At 62.6% G+C, this 22,571-nt stretch overlaps 3 protein-coding genes across 16 annotated transcripts in view; 2 read left to right on the forward strand and 1 right to left on the reverse strand.

The window, feature by feature from the left end:
* Nucleotides 1-571: 571 nt before the first annotated feature.
* OGFOD2 (2-oxoglutarate and iron dependent oxygenase domain containing 2) lies at nt 572-6,185 on the forward strand. Its single transcript, XM_049619587.1, has 9 exons — nt 572-586; nt 723-828; nt 1,051-1,463; nt 1,898-1,954; nt 2,669-2,782; nt 2,870-2,969; nt 4,439-4,566; nt 4,828-5,085; nt 5,160-6,185. Exons 1-9 carry the CDS (start codon nt 572-574, stop codon nt 5,421-5,423), a joined length of 1,455 nt encoding a protein of 484 aa, XP_049475544.1. The 3' UTR covers nt 5,424-6,185.
* A 629-nt stretch (nt 6,186-6,814) lies between these two features.
* ARL6IP4 (ADP ribosylation factor like GTPase 6 interacting protein 4) lies at nt 6,815-9,880 on the forward strand. 5 transcript variants are annotated; one of them, XM_049619466.1, is made up of 6 exons: nt 6,815-7,140; nt 7,306-7,479; nt 7,905-8,219; nt 8,303-8,420; nt 8,818-8,887; nt 8,967-9,880. In XM_049619466.1, the coding sequence occupies exons 2-6, from the start codon at nt 7,317-7,319 to the stop codon at nt 9,021-9,023; spliced, it is 723 nt and encodes a 240-aa protein (XP_049475423.1). In that variant the 5' UTR covers nt 6,815-7,140; nt 7,306-7,316; the 3' UTR covers nt 9,024-9,880. The 5 variants fall into 5 exon arrangements, with proteins under 5 accessions (XP_049475423.1, XP_049475424.1, XP_049475425.1 ...); XM_049619467.1 differs by having other exon boundaries at nt 6,815-7,124; XM_049619468.1 differs by having other exon boundaries at nt 6,815-7,091.
* The window catches only part of PITPNM2 (phosphatidylinositol transfer protein membrane associated 2), a 115,446-nt gene continuing 102,739 nt past the window's right edge, over nt 9,865-22,571 (reverse strand). For 4 of the 10 annotated variants that reach the window (XM_049619455.1, XM_049619458.1, XM_049619457.1 and 1 more), the window contains 17 exons: nt 22,270-22,517; nt 21,685-21,874; nt 21,441-21,560; nt 20,627-20,844; nt 20,045-20,223; nt 18,807-18,977; nt 18,124-18,273; nt 16,901-17,065; nt 16,061-16,222; nt 15,097-15,245; nt 14,663-14,779; nt 14,233-14,349; nt 13,983-14,131; nt 13,740-13,889; nt 13,193-13,376; nt 12,936-13,064; nt 9,865-12,834 (listed from right to left, as the gene is read on the reverse strand). In XM_049619455.1, coding sequence (XP_049475412.1) covers nt 12,511-12,834; nt 12,936-13,064; nt 13,193-13,376; nt 13,740-13,889; nt 13,983-14,131; nt 14,233-14,349; nt 14,663-14,779; nt 15,097-15,245; nt 16,061-16,222; nt 16,901-17,065; nt 18,124-18,273; nt 18,807-18,977; nt 20,045-20,223; nt 20,627-20,844; nt 21,441-21,560; nt 21,685-21,874; nt 22,270-22,517 — 2,922 coding nt within the window. In that variant the 3' untranslated portion in view covers nt 9,865-12,510. The remainder of the gene's footprint in view (nt 12,835-12,935; nt 13,065-13,192; nt 13,377-13,739; nt 13,890-13,982; nt 14,132-14,232; nt 14,350-14,662; nt 14,780-15,096; nt 15,246-16,060; nt 16,223-16,900; nt 17,066-18,123; nt 18,274-18,806; nt 18,978-20,044; nt 20,224-20,626; nt 20,845-21,440; nt 21,561-21,684; nt 21,875-22,269; nt 22,518-22,571) is intronic. The other 6 variants (XM_049619459.1, XM_049619461.1, XM_049619460.1 and 3 more) reach the window with 3 other exon arrangements.

Genomic DNA, 22,571 nt, shown 5'->3' on the forward strand with positions numbered 1-22,571 from the left:
AGCCTCCTTCAGATCCTCTGTCCTTTTCTCTCTCTGCTCCTTCCCAGCTTGTGCGTGCACTCTCTCTCTCACAAATAAACATTTAAGATAAGAGAAAAGAGAAAAGAAAGAAAAGAAAAGAAATGCCAACAAGCACAAAGAGAAGATCGGAAATCCTTCAGAAACCAACCACTCAGAGGACTCCCGTTGTGAACCCTGGGGCAGGTCACCGCCCCTCTCTGAGCCTCAGTTTCCCCATCTGTAACAATGGTAAGACAGTACCTCGCTCAAAGGTTTGCCGTAGGGATGGAAGCAGGTAAGGTGGAGGCTCGGCCAACAGGAGTTATCATTTGTGGTCATCTGCGTATCTGGGGTGAGGGCTGGAGTCTTGAGGCCCAGGCCTCCCCACACCACGCTGAGCCAGGGAGGGAACTCTAGGACAGGGGACGAGATCTGTTGCAGGGGACACGACTTCCTCCCCCAGTCACAGGGCTGCCATCCACGCTTCTTCCCGGGGCTTTGCGGCTCTGGGCTTGGGGGGTGAACCGAGGACCAAGATGGGGGCCTCCCAGACAAGTACGTAGGAGCTACGATGGGTGTCCCCGAGGTAGGGGCGCACACTCTAAAAGAAAAACACACTCATCTCACACAGCAGCGGTGCACAGCACCACTGGGAGCCGGTCGTGAGGGGTGTGGCCGCCAGCAGACCACACCCCGATCCCCGCCCACATTTGTATCCCTAGGAGGAGCCACCGGAAGTCACGCCGGACGGAGCGTTTTCGAGAAAACACATCCCGGGGCCGTCAGCAGCGAATCTGGAGACCGTGGCGGAGGCTCGAGGAGTGCCGGGTAGGGACCCGGGCAGAATGCGAAACCCGAGTTCAGACGCACAGAACTGGATAGTTGGGAGAGAACGAGACCGGACCCCAGAACTCCTGTCCTCCTGGCGTTGGCCGCCTCTTCAAAAGCTCCGAGCAGAAAAGGAAGGCAGCGTTGAAGCAAAACGTCTTGCGGTTCCAAGTCCCGACTTGTCCCCGGCCTGTGAAGGTGCGGCTCAGTTTGCCTATCTGTAAAGTGGGGTGATTAATCCCCACGTCGTGGATGGGGGAACTGTGAGGCGGAACGAGAAGACCACACGCTCTGTCCGCCGAGGCTGCTCGCCCCAGTCCGGCCCCGGAGCGTCTTTCCCCATTGCAGACCCGTTTTCTGGCGCGGAGTCTTCGTCCTCTTCTGCACTTGCGAACTCAGAACGGACCCTTGCCTCCCGTGCCACCGCCGCGCCCCCACCCCCGTCGGGGGCGTGCCGGAAGTGCCCCTACGGAACCCTGCGGGGCGACGCTCGCCTCTTCACCGTGGCGACGGCTGGGGGCCCGAGGCGCTTCTGCCGCTGCGCCTGCTTCTGCTCGGAGAACTTGTACGTGGCGCGCTACCGGCTCCACGTGCGCTTCCGGGGCGAGGAGCAGCTTCGCCGGGACTATGGCCCGGTGAGTGGCCCCCAGTGGCTCTGCGGAGAAATGGGCGGGGCGGGGTGATGGGGGAGGGGTGGCGGAGGAGGGGCCTTCGTCCCCCAGGTCTTGTGCTTTGCCCGGGTGTTCAGATGTGACAACAAGAATGACTTAATCTCTGGGTGCCTCGCTTTCTTCACCTTAAAGGGGGATAATAGTGTCTCTTTAGTGAGGTTGTCGTAAGGAATGAATGAATGAGTGGAACATGCAGGTAAAGTGCTGAGGGCAGGGCCAGGCTCGGCGCGCTCTCGGTGCTGTCTGTTTTGCGTGCTTATCGAATTTCATCCTCACAATGATCCTGTGAGGTCCAGGCTCTCGTCTGCATCTTAACCTGGGGAAACTGAGGCTCAGAGGCGTTAAGTGACTTACTCGCAAGGTCACACAGTTGAGCTCCCTGGACTTTCTGCTCTCAGATCCTGCGCAGCCGAGGATGTGTCAGCCCCCAAGACTTCCAGCAGCTATTAGCAGAGGTAACGCTCCCCACCCTCGCGGACCCCCTCCACACCCAGCCTAGCCCTTCCTCTTTAGGTTGTGTCAGCAGTTTGGGGGGGGGGGGTCCTTCCCGTGTCCACTCACCGCAGTATCTGTGTCCTGACACCAGAAAAAGAGAAAGTGGCAAATGCCAGGTCGTCTACCCCACGCCCCCCTGAGACGAGACCCTTTTGCTTAAAGAGGGAATTACTGGCCCGAGGTGTCACAGCAGGTGGAGTTGAGATCCCCCCCGGGACCGCCCGGCTCTGGCTCCCGGCTCTTCGTCTGTCCACCCACCCCCTTTGGCTGGTGCCGGGGCTGCTCCACCTTCCACCTCCTCCTCCATCGGAGGCTTAGTAACGGGAAACTTCCTAGGCGAGCCCTCCGCAGCCTCTGGAACACAGGACTGGCTGGGATTCCATTCCCCTCCCTCGGGGGCCCAGCTGGCTGAGGTATGGGGAGGGGCTCTCATCCCTGCCAGGCCCTGAGTGGTGCAACCCCGAGCGGCATGGGCCCCTACTAGAAGGAGTTGCGTTCAGCCAGCGGCTTGGCACCTGCAGTTTACCCTGATCGAGTCAGGCGTGTAGGGAGACTGGGCTGTCAGCCCAGGTCCTGCTCTGGCCTTCCTGAGCCTCAGTTTCCTCCTCTGTACAATGACCTTGGGGGGTGATGGGCGGCCCCATCTGGATGACCAGGCCCTGTGCCATCCCCAGCTCGAGGAGGAGGTGGAACGGCGGCAGCGGCTGGGGCAGGAGGCGGCCGCCAGGAAAGCCCTCATCGCACGCTCCTACCACCCGGTGCGGCCTCACATCTACAACACGCTGCAGGTACTGGAAGGAGGCAGGTTACTGGAAGGAGGTGGAGGCAGCCGGCACCGGAGGCCGTCTGCCCCACAGCCGGTGTTTTGCCCCCAGGATGAGGCCCTGGCCCCTGAGTTTTTGGCCGCAGCCGAGTACAGCACATCGCCGGGTGCAGACCTTGAAGGCCTTCTCCAGCGGCTGGAGACAGTGTCTGGTGAGACCCTGGCCCCATCACCCGGTAGGACTAGGACTAAGGGGTGGGGTCCCTCCACCTACCATGTCTGCCTCCAGAATCTAAGCCAGCAGGAGCTAGAAGGGCTGGTGGGACCCGCCGGGAGCAGGGCATCTGTAGTCACTTACTCACTTGCCCACCTGCCTGTGTCAGGTATGAGCCAGCTGGCACACTCGAATGGGGGTGACTGAAGAACTTAACGAAGGGACAGCTGACACAGGACCACCCCCCTCCCCCCTCTCCCTGGGGGTGAGGGGGGTGGGGAGCAGACAGTTCCTTATCCCTAGACCTGGAGAAGTGGGCAAGAGTGAGTGTCTTGAGCCCGCCACGACCGGGAGCTGTGGGAGAGGGGCGGGAAGCAGCTGCCAGGAAGCAGCTGTGGCCTCGAGCAGAAGCACAAAGCCATGCCCAACTCAGAAATGCCGCATCTCTCTGGCCTTTGAGTCTCCTGCTGGGATCTCCCGTGGGCTAACCCTAGCAGGAAGTCTGGCCCTTCCGAGTTCCTTAAGCCCTCTGCCTCAGTTTCATCATCTGTGAAACGGGAGCGATAGTAATACCCATCTGCTAAAGTGTGATTAAGTGAGGTCACATGCGTAAAGGGCTGGGTGCATAGCATCTAGAGGTTTCCTCAGTCTTACAGTTACGGTTATTCCTAGGCCTAGGGGATCCTTTGGGGAGATAGGTGCAAGATGTTGCTCCCCTTATCAAGCCCGTGCTCTGTTGTGAGGCACAGGGTGGAGTGTGAATGAAACATCCCCTCCCAGCCCGGGGGCATCCCTCCTCATTCCCATCCACTCCCCAACAGCGGAGATCGTGTAACGGTTGTCTGGGTGAAGGCTGTCGGCTGTGAGTTGGCCAAAAGTGTGGGGGCACACCAGCCGTGCGCCCCAGGGTGTTGGTGCATCTGCCAAGAAATGTTTGCATTTCCGTTCAGAGCCTGGCCTCTCCCTACCAGGACCCGGCAAGAAAGAGCAGCCCCCCTCAGCCTTCCTGTGTGGGGAACAGAGGCTCCAGGAGGCACTTCAGTTGGGGTACAAGTGTTGGTGGCTCATGGGATGGGGTGCAGAGAAAGCTTGGCACTGGCCCTGTGATCCCTGCTGGGCTCCATCACTGGCCTGCTGGGGGGTCATTGGGCTAATCCCTTCCCACCTCTGGGTCTCACCAGAACCCACATCTGAGTCTGATGGCTAGGCTGTGGACACCTGCGGCAGCAGGAGGAGAGGCTCCAGGGACAAATAAGGGGACCCGAGAATAGGCCCCTCTGCTGCCCACGCATTATGTCATTAATGGTCACAACAGCCCTGAGAAGTGAGTACCTGCGTTATCACCATCGTACAGATGAGGAAACTGAGGCTGAGGGAAGTGAAAAGACGTGCCCAGGCTCACGGCTCGCAAGGAGACTGGAACCCACACGGAAGCTCCCAGCCAACAGACTGTCCCTCCTTCCGCAGGGGAGAAGCGTATCTACCGGCTGCCGGTCTTTACAGCGCCATTCTGCCAGGCCCTGCTGGAGGAGCTGGAGCACTTCGAGCACTCGGACATGCCCAAGGGAAGACCCAACACCATGAACAACTATGGGGTAGGTGCGGCTCCCTCCGGGGGGCCCGAGGCGGCAGGGAGCCGGGGCTGGGGAGCCGTAGCTGCAGTGCGAGAGAAGAGCTGTTGGGTCCCGTTGGTCTTGGTCTCCCAGTCTGTAAGATGAGGTCACGGTCGGGTTATCTTGAAGTTAAGCCCATCGATATCTGCAAAGCGCTGCTGTCCCTAGGAAGAGACTCCCCGCAGGGACCCAGGGTGAGGCCCCCACCGGTTTCCCTGCCGACTCCCAGGATCCCCCTCCCAGGTGTTGCTGCACGAGCTAGGCCTGGATGAGCCGCTGGTGACTCCGCTGCGGGAACGCTTCCTGCAGCCACTGATGGCCCTGCTGTACCCAGACTGCGGTGGGGGCTGGCTCGACAGCCACCGTGCCTTTGTGGTCAAATATGCACCGGGCCAGGACCGTGAGCTAGGCTGCCACTATGATAATGCCGAACTCACCCTCAACGTGGCCCTTGGCAAGGCCTTCACGGGGGGCGCCCTGTACTTCGGGGACCTCTTCCAGGTTAGTGTGTGTGACCCGGGGGGCAGGGCCTGGGGCAGCCGGGAGTGCCCAGGCCTGAGCTCCGCTGTCTGCAGGCACCTTCAGCCCTGGCCAGGCCCCTGGAGGTGGCACACGTGGTGGGCCGGGGCATCCTGCACCGGGGTGGCCAGCTGCACGGGGCCCGGCCCCTAGGCACTGGCGAGCGCTGGAACCTTGTCGTCTGGCTCCGGGCCTCTGCTGTGCGCAACCGCCTGTGCCCCATGTGCTGCCGGAAACCTGAGCTGGTGGACGACGATGGCTTCGGCGACGGCTTCACTCGTGAGGAGCCCACCACGGTGGATGCGTGCGCACTGACCTGAGTCTGGTTGGGGCCAGTGTCGGGGTGGCATGGCAGGGCTCTGCCACCTCGGGTTGGGCAGGGCAAGAATAAACTCCCTGCAGCCCTCAGGCACTTCTTGGTTCAAAAGGACACACAAGCCTCGGAGTCATTCTCTCAGCAGACACGTTGGTTTAGGTCAGGTGTGTTAGAACCAGAGCCTGAGACGAGGATTCCTGTGCAGGTGGTTTGTTGAGGGAATACCTTCTGGAGAAGGGCGTGAGGGAAGGACAGGACAGGACAGGAAGGAGCTGGGCCAAGATGTGGTTTCAGAGGACACCTAGCTTCAGCCCAATCCCACCAAGCGTCCTAGAGCGTGAATGTAGCAGTTTGCCCCCTGCATCGGTTATTGGCTCACAGGTCTGTCAAGGCCGGGCTGGCGGGGTGGGTGGGGAGGTGGTGGTTCCCAGTGGCCCAGGGAACCTTCCAGAGAAGAGTACAGGTATGAGTTAGGAGACACCACAGCCTGGGTGAGTGCATCTGTCTGTGAAGGGGGTCTGGGTGAGCCATCGATAGCAACTTCTAGTTTGGTGTCGGGCGCTTTCCACAGAGGGGTTAAGAGCAGGGACTCTGGAGCCAGACTGCCTGGGTTCAAATTCTGATCCTGCTGCTTCCAGCTGTGTGGCTGCAAGTAAGCCCCTTGGCCTCTTCGTGCTTTACTTTTCCTTATCTGGGAAGTACCTATCTCGGAAAGCTGTTGTGAGAGTGAAACGATTTAATGTATATAAAGTGCTTTATAACAGCCCTCCATGTTTGCTGTTGTTCTTGAAAAACTTGCAACTTGGCCGCCCCCAAGTTGGCTGAAGAGTGCAGCTGTGATGGGTTTGGGCTGTACACCTGAAAACCCAGGGGTTCCCATACGGAAATCTTGAGTTCCGGCCTCGCGGGGGAAGGTGGGAAGGTCTGGAACACCAGGCCCCAGCCCACACTGGAGAAATCAGCTGGAGCAGAGCCTCCGCTGCTGCTCACGCTGGACAGGCTCGTGGCGCATTCCCTCACAGGGGTCCCTTCCTGGCTCACTGTCACGATCTCTCCGGCCCCTATGGCTATTTGTTCGCGACCTCTATTACCAGGTGGGGACGCTGGAATGACTAGGGTGTCCCCCGGCCTGCCAGGGTGGACAGGACGGCGGGCATCTCGAGGAGGAAAGAGGCGCACGGTCGGGTCGCCTCCCTCCCTGGGTCTTCAGGGAGGCTGGAGAAGGGCGGTCTGAGAAGAGCGGGGAGCACGGCCGAAGCCTGGATCCCCTGCTTCCCTCTTCCGGAGGTGGGCGAGCCACACCGTTTCTCCCGGAGCCCTGGAAGCGGAACCTGGGGCTTCGGGGCTAAAGGAGGCAGCGCCTCGCTTCCCAGCCGGACGGCCTCTGGGAGCACTGCCCAGGCCGGAAGTCGGCTCGCCGCCGCTTCCTCACGCGAAGGCGTGGCGCGGGTCGGATGGTCCCGCCCGATGGGCGGTTGAGGAAGGAACGGAGCAGCTGCGGGGACCTTCCCCAAGGCTGCGAGGCGGCGGAGGCCGCGCGGGTGGAGGACAGGAGCGCGCGGGGAGGGATTCGGAACGCACCTGGCAGCCGGGGACCGCGGCCGCTCCTAGGGGCGCCAGAGCGCCGGTGCGCAGGCGTGGAGCGGCCCGGCGGGGGCGAGCCCTTAAAGGGGTAGAGGATCCGGGAGTCGGCGCAGGACCTGAGGTCCCCGGGGGTCGGGGTGGGTGAGGATCGTGCGGTGGCCGCGGACCCCCTCAAGTCCCTGCCCCGGGTGGCGATGGGTAGTGGGCCCTCGAGAGCCAGGCCCCGAGAAGAGCCGCCCGTGGAGCCCAGTCTGGGGATCGGCTCTGTGAGCCTCAGTTTGAGCGTGTCTCCCCGTCTCCAGCCCGCGGCGCTATGGCTCACGTCAGCTCTCGCAAGCGCTCGAGGAGTCGAAGCCGGTCCCGGGGGCGAGGGTCCGAAAAGAGAAGGAAGAAGAGCAGTAAGGATGTCCCGAAGAGCTGCTCGGCTTCTAGATCCCAAGACCACAAGGCCAGCACCATCTCCTCTGGGGCGGAGGGTGAGGACCGGAGGGAATGGGAAAGGGGTGTGGGAACTTCAGGGAGGAAGCTGCGGGCAGGCCCGGGCGGGCGTCCCTGCATGGCTGTGAGCAGTGGTCAGAGGAGTGCAGAATGTAGGACCTCCGTATCCAGATCGAAAGACCTTCAGATTCTAGGGGCTGGGCCAGCCCGTTGTGTAAGGATTGAAGGGAGCACGTAATGGCGCTTTTTGAGCAGCAGGACTTGAGATAGTGGCCTGGCTGCCCTGCTCCTGGTCAAACAGTGACAGGGTGAAGCCCAGAAAGTGCCTCTCCAGGGAGTGCTGATCCCTGCTCTGGCTGGAAAGCCCGGCCTGGAGGGTCTCACCCCTCAGTAGTCCCCCTAAGCCTGCCACAGGCCAGAGCCAGGGGATAAAGGTTTACCTCTTCCCCTCCTGGCCTTCCAGCCTCACCTTCTCCCTGCATCACAGAGAGAAGCAAGCACAAGGCCCGGAGGAGACCACGATCCAGCTCCTCCTCCTCTTCTTCCAGTTCTTCTAGCTCTTCTTCCTCTTCGTCCTCCTCCTCTTCCTCCAGTGGTGGCCGGAAGAAGCGGGGGAAGCACAAGGACAAGAAGAGGAAGAAGAAGAAGAAGAAGAAAAGGAAGAAGAAGCTGAAGAAGAAAGGCAAGGAGAAGACAAAGGTACAGCAGGGGGAGGCTCTGCCGGGACCCTCGCTGGACCAGTGGCACCGATCAGCCGAGGAGGAAGAGGACGGCCCAGGTATGGTGCCTCCCAGTGTGCAGGAGGGGAAGGGCCCCCTCCCTGAGACCCAGCTGCCGACTCCCTGCCAACTCCCCTCGCAGTCCTGACGGATGAACAGAAGTCCCGCATCCAGGCCATGAAGCCCATGACCAAGGAGGAGTGGGATGCTCGGCAGAGTGTCATCCGCAAGGTGGTGGACCCGGAGACAGGACGCACCAGGTGGGAGCGCTTGGCAAAGCTCAGCCCCACACACTCTGCACTCTCAGGAGGAGGGGCGACGGCTGCTGCGCTAAAAAGCCAAAGACGGGAGAAGGGCAGTTAACTCATTTCTGGGAGTTTTTAGGCTGTTCCTCCCTATTGCCCAGAGCAAGCACTTACAGGGGCTGGAAGGGCCTTGAGGAAGGTCTCAAAGAGCCAGTTGGCCGGTCTGGTGGCAGACCCTACCCAGCTGCCTTTATCACTATCCCAAGGGTGGGAGAGAGGGAGAGGTGGGAGCATCTGTGTTCCACCCGCTCAGGGTAGCAGGGGCCTGCGCCCTGGCATCTCTTTGCCAGGTGGGTCTGGTTCTGTTGCTCTGGCATTAAGAGGCTCAGCCTCCTCTCCCCTCCTCCCCCAGGCTCATTAAGGGAGATGGCGAGGTCTTAGAGGAAATCGTAACTAAGGAACGACACCGAGAGATCAACAAGGTTTGTGTCACCCCTTTGCCCGGGGTCCACGCCCAGCTCTGTTTCTGATGGGTCTCCTCCCATGCGCTTTCTTCTCCAGCAAGCTACCCGAGGGGATGGCCTGGCTTTCCAGATGCGAGCGGGGCTGTTGCCCTGAGGGCCCTGCTGGCTAAGTGCCGGTGGCGTGGCCTGGAGACTGGCTTCAGAGTGGGCAGCAGGAAGCCCAGTGGGTGCTGTTTGCCTTTCCTCCTGCAGACTGGCCTCTGGCCCGGCCTCCTCTCAGATGCCGGGGGTGAGGACGGGGTCACTGGCCTCATCTCCTCCTGCAAGAGCGTCACTTCCCAAATATTAAATGTTCCCTGGTTGGAAACTTTGTTAGGTTGGCTTTTTGTGCTGAAGGGAGGGAAGGTTGCTACCCAACTTCCAGAGGACAAAGGAGGCCTATAGGACTTTTGGGGGGAAGGTGGGGTGTACCCTGACGTTCGTGAAGACCAGCCACCTTTGCTCTGCTCATCCTCCGGTCAGCCTGCTTAGACCAGACCCTGACCCTGACCCTCAGCTGAATCCCGAACCCAGAGACGTGGCTTTTAAACCCCGTCCCCTCCGATTTGGAGGGAGGCTGCTTCCTGCACTGTTTATTCTGCAGATGACAACTGCTCAGAGTCCTGGTGCTGGGGCCGGGCCGCCGGGGTGGGAATCCGGGCCCACGTTACTAGCTGTGACCTCTGTAGAGCAGAGAGGCTTTCAGCATCCACCTGGCTGGGCTGCTGTGAGGATGAACCGAGTTCATGCCCAGGAAGGGGCTGGGAGGAGGCCCGGTGCAGGGGAAGGCTTGCATAAGTGTACTGGTGTTACAGTCAGCGTAGCAGGCACTGTTGATTGGGAAGGACATCCTCTCCCCACCACAGCTTTAGCTCTGGGACAGGCCGTGCCCCCACCCCAGATCCCCTCCCCACCCTGTGCTCTGTGGTTGCTGGTGCAGTAAAGAGACCCAGAAGGAAGCCTTCCTGCTTCTTTAATTGGTGTAACAGACAACGACACTGTATACAGAGCACACTCGGGCCCAAAGGTGCAGGGAAAGCAAGGGCGGATGGGGCGAGTCAGGACACGGCTCACACACGGCCCAGACAGAGAGACAGGAGGGGCCGAGACGAGAAAACTAACGAGGTGGGGTGTGGGGGGGGGGGGGCGTGGGGAGTGGGGTGGTAGAGGGGCAGCTCATAAAGAGCTGGGAAAGTTGGGGGTGGGGTCTCTGCTGAATCCGTCTTTAGAAATCAAAGAGAAGGCAGGCGGTTGGATCTGGGGTGGTGGGCGGAGGCTCAGTGTGGGGTTGGGAGTGGGACTAAGGCTTCTACTCTAACAGGCCTGGGGTGGGGGTGGCAGTCAGCAAGGCCTGCCTCACCCTTTGGTTACGACTGGTCGGGCCTGAGCCCTGCAGCTCAGCACCCAACACTGTAAACATTTTTGGTATTTTTAAAGGACTCTGCCCTCCCTCTCTTAGTTTCTGAAAAACTGGTGCTTCCTTAAGAGGAGAATGTGCCAAAAGGAATCTTAAGGGAGGCAGGAAGCAGACCTGGATATAGAAGAGAGATGTCAACGGGGAGGGGGGGCTGCCCATCTCACCATCTATGGCTAAGGGCCACTGGGAGAGGCCCAGGGGACTATTGCTGTTGTCCTTGGCATGGCTGGCGGCTGGGCAGGCAGGCGGGAAGTGCGGAGCCTGGGGGAGCTGCCCCCTGGGAGAGGCCGAGCCCACTGCCCACATGGCCTCCCCGGGCCAGGAGGCCTCCCAGCCTGTATTGCAGGTGGGCCCAAGGCTCTTCCAGGTGCTTCTCCAGATGGCTGGTCACCGAGGCAGTAGGCAAGATGGGGTGAGATGGGACCGACAGAGAAGGAGGCACTGGCCACAGGGGCCCCCCACTGGGGCTGTGATTGTCGGGCCAAGCGATTTCCCGCCGGGGAGCAGAGTGGGGGTCAGATATTGCACTTTCATTGCAACACTTACATTAAAACTTGGTCCATAAAATAATCGTTGCTTTATACAGAACGCCTGAAACAAAAACAAAAAGCTACATCTTAAATATGAACAAACCCTGAAGGTCCTATTCCTCCAGAAATTTTTCTCTGCACAAAATAAATAGCTTTCACTCTGTATAGACCCACTTTTGCAGAACATTTACACAACCCTTTGGCTGTACATATCTACACACGGGAAAATGTGAACATCAATCTGCGTGCCTCCCCATCCCAGCCTATGGGGCCCTGAGGCCGTATCCAGGTTGGCAGCAGCTTCTCAGAGTGGGAGCCTGGCCAGGCAGGCTCCCCCGCCTTGTAGAAGAAGGCAGAGGAGCAGTCGAAGCGCCGCCCGGAGCCGAGCGCCATAGCTGAGATCGTGGTCGGTTCTGGGGAGGGAGGGCTGATGCTCAGACCCAGCGTGCAGGACATCGTGGTCCTTGACAGGTGGGGAATGAAGTCGTGGCTGCCCGCCCTTAAGCTAACGAAGCAAACTGTGGCTTCTTAGATTCGGCATCAAAACGGAATTGGCATTAAAAAAACTTAAGTGTGTGCCCATTCACCCCAGAGTAGAAATTCAGTGGAATTAATGGGGGTCAGGTGAGGCAGGGACCCCACACCTCACTGCGTGGGCAGGGGTCAGGGCCCCGGGACCCAGAACCAGGCTGGACTCCATCACAGTGCTGGGTGTTTTCATGTGGAGGGGCTGCGCTTGGTACTGAAAGAGTTAAGAAAAGGAAGCAGCCAAGGATTGCTCATTTAAAAAAACCTCATAGAAATCAGATTGGATAAGTAGAAAGGTGTAGAAACGCAGGAGAGCCGAGGCACGTGGCCTTGACTGATGGCAGCCGAGGAGTGGAAGAGGAGGCCGGGCCTGGCCAGGCCCAGGAGCCCGAGGCGTGGCTTCTCGGGAGCCGACTCTGGGCCTCACCAGCCTCGCTGCCAGACTGGGTTCCAGGTGGGGCAGGTGGACAGATGGGTAGGGATCCGGGGCTGCCACAGCGTTGGCGAGCCAGGCGGAGCTGCAGAAATTAAGATATGGCCTTTCTCTTCCTGCTTGCACAAGGATTTGCCACCCTGGAGCCTTCTGTGTGGCAATAGGTCCCAGATCAGCAAACGTTGGATTTTCATGCATGTCAACGGGTCTGTAGCCACAGGAGACGGTAATGGGTCTCCACTCTCAAAAATCAGTGCAAGACCAGTGAGGTTGAACAGTTGAGTAACTAGAGTTAACAAGAAGCAGGCTGTCCCCCATCGGAGTTGCTACCAAGTGGGAGGGGACCTGGGGGTCAGGGTGAGCTAGTGGATGGGAGGTGGCAGGCGGGGCCTGGGCCCAGGATGCTGGGAGGTCAATGCAGGGCAAGTGTCTGGGAGTGCCTTTCGGGCCAGTCCACGTGGGGAGTCCTGGTCCCTCTGTCATCCTGGGACAGGTTTTCCTGCAAGCTGGAACCCCTCAGACCCTAGGACATGAGGCAGGGCTGGGAGGTCTGTGTGGCACGGCCTATGTCCTCCGCCAGGCCCTGGGACAAGCTTGTCTCCAGCCGACATTGTGTGCCCAGGCCGGGCCTCCTGGCGGGGCTGGCCGCCCTGGCCTAGCACCACGGAGACCACAAGGCCTCGCTAACGGTGTCCTACTTGGGGCCCGCGGCTGCCCCTGGCTCAAGCCGGCCGGCCATGGTGCGGCCCCAACAGCCGGCCGCTACGCTCATGCTGCGTTGTCCCCGCTGCTCGACGTCCGCCTGGTTCTGTGTCCGCTCCTGCCGGTGGCCGGGCCCGCTGGGCTGGGCCGAGATGGTGCGGAGCAGGTGGTTCCGGGAGCGCAGGAAGTCCCCCTGGCCAGGCAGGCCAAAGCTGCCTTTTCGCAGTGCCATGCGGGTGGCCGCATTGCGGGCTGGCCGCGCCCGGTGGTTGTACTTGAGCTGGGCGAGGTGCGCCGCGTAGCCGTCCGTGATGAACTGCAGAGGAGGGCGGTGAGGAAGACGGCCGTCACGAGGTGGGCCGTCGGGGCCGCCCGCCCCCGCCCGCCCGCGCTGCCCCCCACGACTTGCCCACCCACCTGGCACTGCTGCTGCAGCTTCTTGGTGGGCCGGCCGACGATGTAGATCTGCATGGGGGACAGGCTGATGGAGCTGTAGACCGCCACGTCCTTGGTGGAGCCGTAGGCCGCGTGCACGCGCAGGTGCAGCTGTGGGCGAGACGTGTGGGCGTGGCCCGGCTCTCCCACCCAGCCCCGCCCCCGCCCCGCCGCCGCCCCGCCGCCTCCCTGTCCGCCCCGTCCGCCCCCGTCCGCCCGCCCCGTCCCCTGGGACCCACCTCGGAGATGAGCAGCTTCAGGAAGTTGGCTTTGTGCCTCAGCGGGTCGTGCACCAGGCCGTCACAGAAGGACACCACGCCGTGGGGGAAGTTGTGCTGGGCCAGCCACGCCACCACCCGCTGCTTCTGCATGTCAGGCCGGCCAGTCACGTAGATGATGAGGTAGCCCAGGTCCTGCCAGTGCCTGGCGACGAGGGGCAGGACTGGGTGTCCCACGGCCGCCCGGTCTTCCCTCCCGGGCCACCCTGCCTCCTTGCCCAGCCGCAGGACACTGCATCTCTGGGCTCAGCAGAAATAGTAACAGCCACGAGGACGGTCACACAGGTCACGCGGTCTGACGCCCTCTGTGGCAAGTACAACCGGTCTGGTCGGGAGCCCCACTTCTCAGGTGAGGAACTGAGACATCAACATTAAGAGGTCACCCGGCGAGCTGCTGGTGGTGCTGACTCCGTGAGCCCCTGCTCGGGTGCCCAGAGCCCTCCCCAACTTGGCCTCCAGGAGCTTCCTGCCCCTGAGCCCACCCACCGTGCCCTTGGGCGTCACTCACCGCACCACGTCCACGGCCCCGGCCCGCACTTTTGGGTCGCTGCCCATGATGGACACGCTGGCAGCAAAGGAGCCATCGATACTGAAGACCACGAACTCCGTGCCCTTGGGCAGCACGGTGATGTAGCTGTCGGCAAACGTGTGGTCGCCCCTGGGAGGGGGAGCTCATCAGAACCCTCCAGACCCTCTTCTTCCTGCCCCAGAGGTGGCCGGCCTGGCCTGCTCGCCCCCCAGAGGCACGTACCTGACCACCATCTTGATGGGGTAGACACCCACGCCCAGGCGGTGGGTCTCTGGGATGGTGTAGGACACCCGCCCGCTGCTGTTGGTCACCAGCGTGTCTAGGTACAGCCACTCGCCCGAGGGCGGCTGCATCATGATGTGCACATCCACCTGGGGGCCGGGCAGGCTGGTCACGAAGGGGCTGGGCCCTTGGCCTCCCCAGCCAGAGGGAGGCGAGGGTAGGGGCTCCCGCCACCTCCCCACGTCCTTACCTTCTCCCCAGTCAGGGTGACCATGTCCAGGGGCCCATACATGAACCGGCCCGTCAGAACCTGCGGGCCGTCCTCGTTGGCGACTGCGTCATTGATCCGGTGGTTGGCGGTCACGTTCTGGGGACGGGAGGAGCGAGGCTGGGTCAGGGTAGGGGATGGAGGGGTGGCTGGGATCTCCTGGGCCTGGTGGGTGGGCACGGGCTTAAAGCAAGATGGCCCAGGTTCGAGTCCAGCTCAGCCACCTGCCCTACACGGCCTTGGCACATCCCTGTCTATAAATGGGGCAACAGCTCCAACCTCATGGACTGAGGATTAAGTAACACAGCACGCTTCTCTGCGACTTGGTTTCCTCATCTGTGATATGGTGTCTTCTTTCGAGGATCTAACAGGACAACAGCCTTGGGGCCTGGACCCCCAGAGGCCTCCTCACCCGCAGCTTCACGTGGGTCCTCTTGCGCTGCCACTTTTCTCTCGGCTTGGAGGGGGTGAACACGGAAACCTCTTTGCCGTCCAGCTCCAAGATGCTGGAATTGTCATGCCTCATGACCTGGGAGGGAAGAAGCAGGCCATGGGGCAGACTCAGGAACCAGAAACGCAGGAGCCTGTGAGGGGCCCGGGGGGCACTATTCAACCCACTACGGTCTGCCTCCTGGTCCTCCCCAGATTCACATGTCTCACGAATGTTCAGTAACAGCCACCCCATCCCCGTGTCTGCGAGGGTTCCTCCATCCTGCTTGCTCTGGGGTCTGATGGGAGCACCCCCCCCCCCCCCCCCGCATCTATGAAATGGGGCCATGTCAGCGGTGGCGTCATCTGGTCCTACTTGCAAGGCCCTACTGCTCCTAGCGGTGGGCCCCAGGATACCTGTCTCAGCAGGAAGGAGACTACATCTGTTGACTCCCAGTAGCTGGCGTGGAAGAGGTGGGGCAGGGCCACGGTGGGGAAGGCTGTCAGTGCGTCAGGGCAGTACAGGGCGTAGTCGATCCGCTTCTGGCCCCACCACTTGGCTGCAACTGCCAGGAGGGATCCTTGACCGGGCTGGACCTCAGGAGGTTCCCAGGCCCCGCAGGCTTGGCTCAGCCCAAAGACTAGACCCTCCTCTGACCAGGGAAAGGGGTGCAGCCACAGCGAGCCTCCTCCCCCCCTGGCTGGGTGACAGAGGGGAGCAGGGAAGGTGCAGGACTCCAGGACGGTGCACAAGCAGCCAGAAGGCCCCGGGTGCGGGGGTGGGGGAGGAGCATGTGGAGTTAGGGGGCTGGGGACAATCCCAGTCTGGAGATAGGTCTATCCCTGGCCCTGTCGCTGATCCTGTTGACCCCCTGCCCTGGGCCCTGCTGCTGTCCTCTCCAGGCTCTCCTGCCCCTCCCCCCCACCATGTGCCCTGCAGGCCTCAGGCTGGTGACAGACTTTGCAGAGGTGAACCCCGAGGCAAGGCCTGCCGTGAGCCGCAGGCTGAGCTTCACGGTCTGGGCGTGAGTCCTGGCCCCCATTCGGGGCTGGGAAACCCCCTAGCTCCAGAAAAGGGTTATCAGATGCCTTTCTGCTAGGTTCACACAGACACTTGGTAAGTGGTGCCTGATGGGGGTCAGGGCTCTTGTGAGTTCTGCCTGCGGCCTGCCACATGGGACAGGCAGGCAGTCCCTTGGCCATCACTCCCCCAGTCAACCCCTCTACGTCCTCCCCAGACCTGAGTGCTCCCAGCCCAAGCCTCTAGCTCTCGGGTTAGGCCACAGAGCGTAGGGCCTGGCGGTGAGATGTGCTTGGAAATGGTGAGTGACCCCAGTTAGAGGCGAGCGTGTGTGGGCGGAGGCCATGTGACGCCCGGTACCTTCTCTGATGTCCAAGTCGGGGAGGTGGGGGGCCCACTCCGGGCTGGGGCTCCCCTGCTGGGCCTGTGGGTGGGGGCCCAGGGTAGAGGGGGGTGGGGGGGGCAGGGCGAGCAGAGACAGGCGCCTGACGCTGGGGGTATGGCTGAGCGACCCTGGGGCCTCTGAGAAGCGAGAACAACGAGGAAGGGGTCAGCCACGCCGGGCCCACCAGGAAGGACACCGGGAAGAGTGCCAGGCTCCCTCCTCACAGAAGGACGCCCACGCCAGCCTCAGCTCAGGCGCCCCTGAGCAGGGCAGGCAGGCAGGCAGGCAGGCAGGCAGTCGAGGAGGACAGAGTGGGCGGCTGGCCCTGGCGAACTGAGAGGGGGTGACCTGGGCTCCACTTCCAGCTGCTGAGAAGCTTCTGAGATGGGCAGGAGCAGCAAAGGAGCGGCCGCAGCGAGATCGCGCCTCTCCAGCTCCCCTCAGCTGCCCCTCTGGTTATCTGGTTCTGTTTGCTTGTCCAGAAACAGCCCACAGCTTCCTCCTCCGGGAGCACCGGGCCCTCTGGGGTGAGGACCCCTCTTCCCGGGCCCGTCGCCTCCCAGCTGCCTGGATGGTACCGCCCATCTCGTGCCGCCTGGACTTGGCCCCGCTGGGCTGCCCCGGCCATCCCCCCTCCCTCGAGTCCGCTACGGACATTTGGGATTGTTGTGGGCGTTCAGCGGCATCCCTGGTGACTGCCGGCCAGGCACTGCCCGCTATCTCGGGGTGGGGCCGGGGGCGGGAAGGGTGCAGACCCCTGCTATGACAGAGGGGAGGGCCCGGGGAGCGCAGGCCCTGGGTGCTGCTGCACTCACTCTGGGCAATGCTGGATGCCGTGTAGCTCTCGGCCATGCCCGACACCTGGCTGGCAATGCTGATCTCACTGGCTCGGCGGAAGCCTCGGGTGGCGGGGGCTGTGCCGGGCGAGGAGGGGGCTGCGTGCTCTTGAAAGACTGTGCTGTGGGTCTGGAGTGCGTCCGCTGTGGGTGGACAGGGACCAGAGAGGCCAGGGGGTAAGACAGGCACTCCTCCTCCAGCTCAGCACCCCCACCCCCACCCCCGGCGCCCTGAGCAGTGGGAGGCAGGGCCCGCTGTGCCCTGGGCTGGGCGGGCAAGGCCAACCCCTCCCACTGCAGACGAACGGTGGCATCTGAGCACGACTGGCAGTGAGGGCAGGCCCAAGCATGCCGGGGCCTGACCGCTCGGGGCTGACAGGGCAGGGTACGGAGCCGGGGCAGGGACGGACAGACGGACCGACACAGACACACAACAGGTAGGGAGGCAAGGCAGCCAGGCTCAAGCCCCCCCTGGCCACGCTTCTTACCCAATACACAGCTCCTGATCTCGTCCAGCCCTCCCAGCCTCCCGGGCTCTGCCCGGCCAGGTGTGACCCGCGGCCCCCTGCAGCTGGGTTTGAGGGGCACTTGCAACAGGGGCCCGAGTGGTCTCCCAGGGGCACCCAATGCCGGGCACTGAGGATGAGGCAACACCCCTGCACGTCTCCCGCACGGGCCACGCTGAGCCAGCCCTGCGTGTGTGTCTGGGAACAGAGGCAGGTGCTGAGGGTTCACCTGGGCCCTGGGCTGAGGGCAGGGCAGAGCAGGGAGAGCGGGGCTCAGCTAGAGAACTCACATGCAGATGGGGACTCCCTCAGGGAAGGTAAGGAGTGGGACCCTGAGAATCAAACCCTCCCCAGGACCAGAGGTTTCTCCTGGGGAGCAGGTGGGATGAGGCTCAAGGTTCCACCCCATCTCCTAGCTGCCCCCACCAGCCTCACGAATGGGAGACAGAGCCCTTGGACTGACGCCCGTGCCAGGTGTCCCTGGGAGAGCCGGTCCCCTCTCTGGGCCCCGAGGCTCCCAGGAGCCTAGGGAGGAGGGGCCGGGACCTGATCCTTAAGACTTGTCCTGTCTGGTCTCTGTGGGATGCCACTAGGGTCCCACAGGCTCCAAGTGGCCAAGGAGGGCATGGGAAAGCCCCTGGGGACCAGCAGTCAGCCAGCGAAGCAGACGCCACCACGAATGGGGGTGTTACACACACTCAGCACAGTCCGGGCTCGGGCGGGGCCCGTCTTGGCAGGTGAGCGCGGGAACGGGGATACTGGTTTCCAGGAAGCCGTCTCCTGGGGGGAGAGGGGCCAGGGGCCCACCCTCTAGGACCAGCTCGGGGTTTCTCTGCACTGTCTCAACTGGAGGCAGACGGGAGAGAACAGACGGGACAACAACAGACACTCTCGTGGGCAGTCCAGACGTACTCCTCCGACAGACACGTGGGGCTCCTTCAAGACCAGGACGTGACAGGACACGCTCGAGGGCGGGGCGGGGGGATGGGGCCTTCTCGGGGAGGGTCGGGAGCGGGCGATGGGCTGCCTTCACACACGTCCCCTGCTCAGACCCACTCTGCAGCCCCTTCCCATCCCTGTGCCCCCTCGCCAGCCACTGCCACGATGGGTTCTCACACGGTCCCTCCAGGTCCCCAGCTCTGTCTTGGGCAACAGGGTGGGAATCTGGGTCCCAGTCTGCCTCCTGGCACCTGGGGTGAGGCCCTGACCTGTGAGGCCACGTCGTCCCTCCCTGGCTGGGGTGTGTGGGGCTAATCCCCCCCGCCACCTGGTATACCGGGGACCCAGCTTCCGAGGAGCTCAGCGCAGGCTGTGACTTCCCACCCGGCAGGGGCCCCAGGAGCGCCCCGCCCAGGGCCCAGGCCCCCCGCGGGTCTCACCCAGCAGCGTGGAGCAGCCGTCCCCCAGCGGGTAGCGCTGGTAGCGGGGGATGCTGAAAGGCGGCAGGGCGTGGAACCTCCGCTCCAGCAGCGGCTCCAGGCGGGAGGCCGACGGGTCCGCGGGGTGGAAGAGGTTATAGACTTGCTGGCAGGCTGGCCGCAGCTGGAAAACTGGGGAGGGCGGGGGTGGGATCGCAGAGCCCTAAGGAGGCCGGGGTCCGCAGCACGAGGGGTGGGGGGTCCGGAAGCATCCAAAAGCATGTCTCTCGATTTGGGGTCTGACCGTTTATTAACCAGGTGTCCTTGAACTGAGCGGAGTGGATGCAGCCCTGGCTGTGAGGTGGGGCTGCTACCCCACGAGTAGATGTCTCACTTTTAAACACACACACACACACACACACACACACAGTTACAGGTGCTATATCGTCTTCGAGCTCCCCTCCACCCCCCATTTGACACAAAAATGTTGGCGTTCTTCATTCCAGCACTGCGAGTCCTACCCGACCCTTTAACGGCTGCAGCCCCCTCCATGGACAAACCGTTACAATGGTTCTGGTTTTCCCGATTACAGATAACGTTGCCATGTCACTGTTCCTAAGTCTCTGTCCACTTACATATATATAAGCCAGTGCTTACTTGCTCTTGGGCAAGCGTCTACACCCTTCTGAGCCCCGGTTGACCCCTCTGTGACCTGGGGACGTAACACGAGCCCTGCAAGTCTCCTCTCCCTTAAGGATGTCAGGGCTCCCTGGCCACACTGGCTGACCCCTGGGGCATACAGTGCAGGGATCCTTGCTCTGATAGGCTGCTCGGCCAGTAAGTCACTCTTCCCTGTCCCCGCAGCCATGAGGAGGGGCTCTGGAGCAGCGTGCTTGCGGCCCTTCTGAAACCGGGAAGCCAGGCACCCGGGAGGATCTCTTCCTTAGGGGAAGATCTTGGGCCCCGGAGACTGGGTCCGTCCCTATCTGATCGTGGGGCAGCCCTTTCACTTCTGGACCTCAGCTCCCAGAGGTGCCTTGAAGATTAAACAGCAGGGGCCAGGGGCTGGAGGCTGGAGACTGAGCTGCTAGAGTAGGAGCAAAGGGGAGCAGCGAGCCTATGCTGGGGAGGGCAGAAATGAGGCAGGCTGATGCAGGAACGGGCCTGGGACGTGGCCATGGCCTTGTCCGGGGCTCCGCTGAGACCCTCAACCCAGCTCACGCACCCCCTGCCCTGCCCTGCCCCTACAGAGCTCTCACCGTCCAGGGCGGGGATGACAGTCTTCCTCAAGGCCAGGACCAGCCCCAGCGGGCACCCGAACAGGAAGAGGTCTGCGATCTCAAAGTCAAACTTCCCCGCGGCCCCTGTGCCGTCCAGCATGGTGGAGCCGCTCGAGTGGCGGGAGCCGGGCTCGTTCCTCAGCACGCTGGCGTGGAGGCTGCAGACGGGGGCGGGGAGGGGCGTGGCTCGGTCTCCCGAAGGAAGCCCCCCAGGGGTCATCAGGCCCAAACGAGCCTTGACCCCTGTGCTGTCCCGCAGATGTGGCCACCTCTGGTGACAGCTGGTCCCAACCTCCCTAGGGATGCCACTGCCTTTGGAACAGCTGTCCCTGGTCGGTTTTGCCCCCTGACTGGGCTTCACCCCTGGACAAACTGTCCCCTTGGGCTCGAGATGGCCCTTGCTTGTACAAGACCCCAGAGGCACCCAACCCTCACGTTGGCCAGCAGCCTGACCTGGCTGACAGCCTTAAACCTGAGATGTCCCTCCCTCTTGGAGTCACCCCTCCTCACCAGGCCATGGGCCTCACGGTCTGACCCTTGGGTCCCACCGGCCCCACCCACCTGGACAGGAAGGCCTGGTGCTGCTGGATGGTGTCCAGCTCATAGGTGGACGAGTCACTCCTCTTTCGGGGCAACTGTCTTTTGGGGTCTTCGACACCGTTGCTTCGGGGGATATCAATGTTGCTGCGGCTCAGGTGCCGGCTGCTCTCCAGGCCACCGCTGCCACTGCCGCCATGTGCCGCATCGACCAGGGTGCCCGGGGACAGCAGGTCAGTGTCCTGGAACAGCCCCATGCAGGCTCACTGCCCGGTGGCTGCTGGCCTGGGCCCTGCTTCAGCGTCCTCCCTCCTGACTCCGGGCCTACTGGCCACTGCCCGGCCAGCGTCTCACCCACGCCGGAGAGGAGAAAGCCCTGTCCCCTAGTCGTGCCACTGTCCCCCCAACCCACTGGCCAAGTCCCAACAGCCTTCATTCCTGCCTGAACTGGCTACCCGGATCTTCATGATCTCCCACTGATCTCACCGCCTTGCCCGGCCCACCCAGGCCATTTGCTCCTGTGCCCCAGGGACGTCGGATCCTCTCCCCTGCTGGGAAGTTCAGAGGAGCCACCTGCCACACCTTCCAGCACCAGACCCCAGCTCCGCGAGGTGCAGACCTTGCTTTACACCTGCCGGAGCCTCATGTGCTCTAGGCTTGGTCCTGCTACAGCTGCTCACCTGCCCCGTGCACCCACCCAGCCACCTTTGGGCACCCGTACTGGAAACCTCTGCCCTTCCCTTGCCTTTACCGCAGCCCTGGGGGATGTCTGGGGCTAAAGGTGACACGGTTTCTATCCTGGGGTTCCCCTGCTCTGGGGGCCATGAGAAGCTGATACCTGCATGCTGGCCACGCTGCCCCGGCGGCTGCTGCTCTGACTCTCAGACACTGGCTGATTGCTGTAGCATAAGGCATCGAAGGCCAGGATGCCCCCGACGCAGTCCCCAATCAGGCAGATCTACAGGGGGAGAGGCCCCAGAGGCCTGAGTGCCCGCCCTGTTTGCTGGGGTGCTGGCCAGGGAGAGCCACCACCTCTTGCCCTGCAGGGTTTCTGTCTTCCCTTCCTTCATCCCACGACTCACCTGCCCGTTGAAGGTCATGCCCTCCTGGGACTTGATGAAGTCCCCGTAGGCAAGGTTGGCCCGCTGAATCACCGTGGCAATCGCCTCCTGGTACTGGGGTGAGGAGGTGGCCAGCAGGGGCAGGGCGGCCAGGGGGATGTGGTCCTGGCTGCTGGACAGACAGCCTTCATCGTGGCTGTAGGGGCTAAGGCTGGGGGAGGGGGCCCGGTCAGAAGAGAGCAGGAGGCCTCAGCTCGGCCCAGTGGGCCCCTCTCCCCGGCCAGGGCAGCAGGGCTGGGGCTGCCTGCCACCTGAGGGCCTCCGCTGTGACTCGGCAAACCTCACGGGGTCACTTGTGGGCCAGGCCTTGGAAGTTTGAGGAACAGGGCGGGGGAGTAAGGCCCTCTGTCCCAGAGGCGGGTCAGCATCTTCCACGTCAGACAGGGCAAGTGCTAGTCTCCTCTGTAAGCTCAGCCATCTGCACAGGTTTTGCCACCTCCAGACGGAAGGGGCTGGAGGCCAAGTCTGGACATCTAGACGGGGGTCCTGACACTAGGGGGGAAGCCTGACCCTCAGGGCCAGGTGGCCTGGGGCCTATGCACTCACTTGGAGACGAGGGCAAAGGCATCAGAGCAGATGGGCGGGCAGGGCACCAGGCGGATGGCGAGGTGGCCCAGGGCGCTGGGGTAGTGCACACGCATGACGGTGTCGAACACGGTGGCGATGGTGTTGGCGTCGCCCTGCTTGGAGCTGGGGTCCCCGGCACCCGTGTCCAGGATGGTGCCTCCATGCAGCAGCAGGAGCAGCACGTGGATCTTGGAGGCTGGCGCAGCCAGGGGTGGGCTGACCTCGTCCTGTGCAGGTCGGGGGGGGGGGGGGGGGGGGGGGGGGGGGGGGGGGGGGGGGGG

This window comes from Panthera uncia (genome assembly GCF_023721935.1).
Source record: "Panthera uncia isolate 11264 chromosome D3 unlocalized genomic scaffold, Puncia_PCG_1.0 HiC_scaffold_8, whole genome shotgun sequence".
NCBI classification, from domain to species: Eukaryota; Metazoa; Chordata; class Mammalia; order Carnivora; family Felidae; genus Panthera; species Panthera uncia.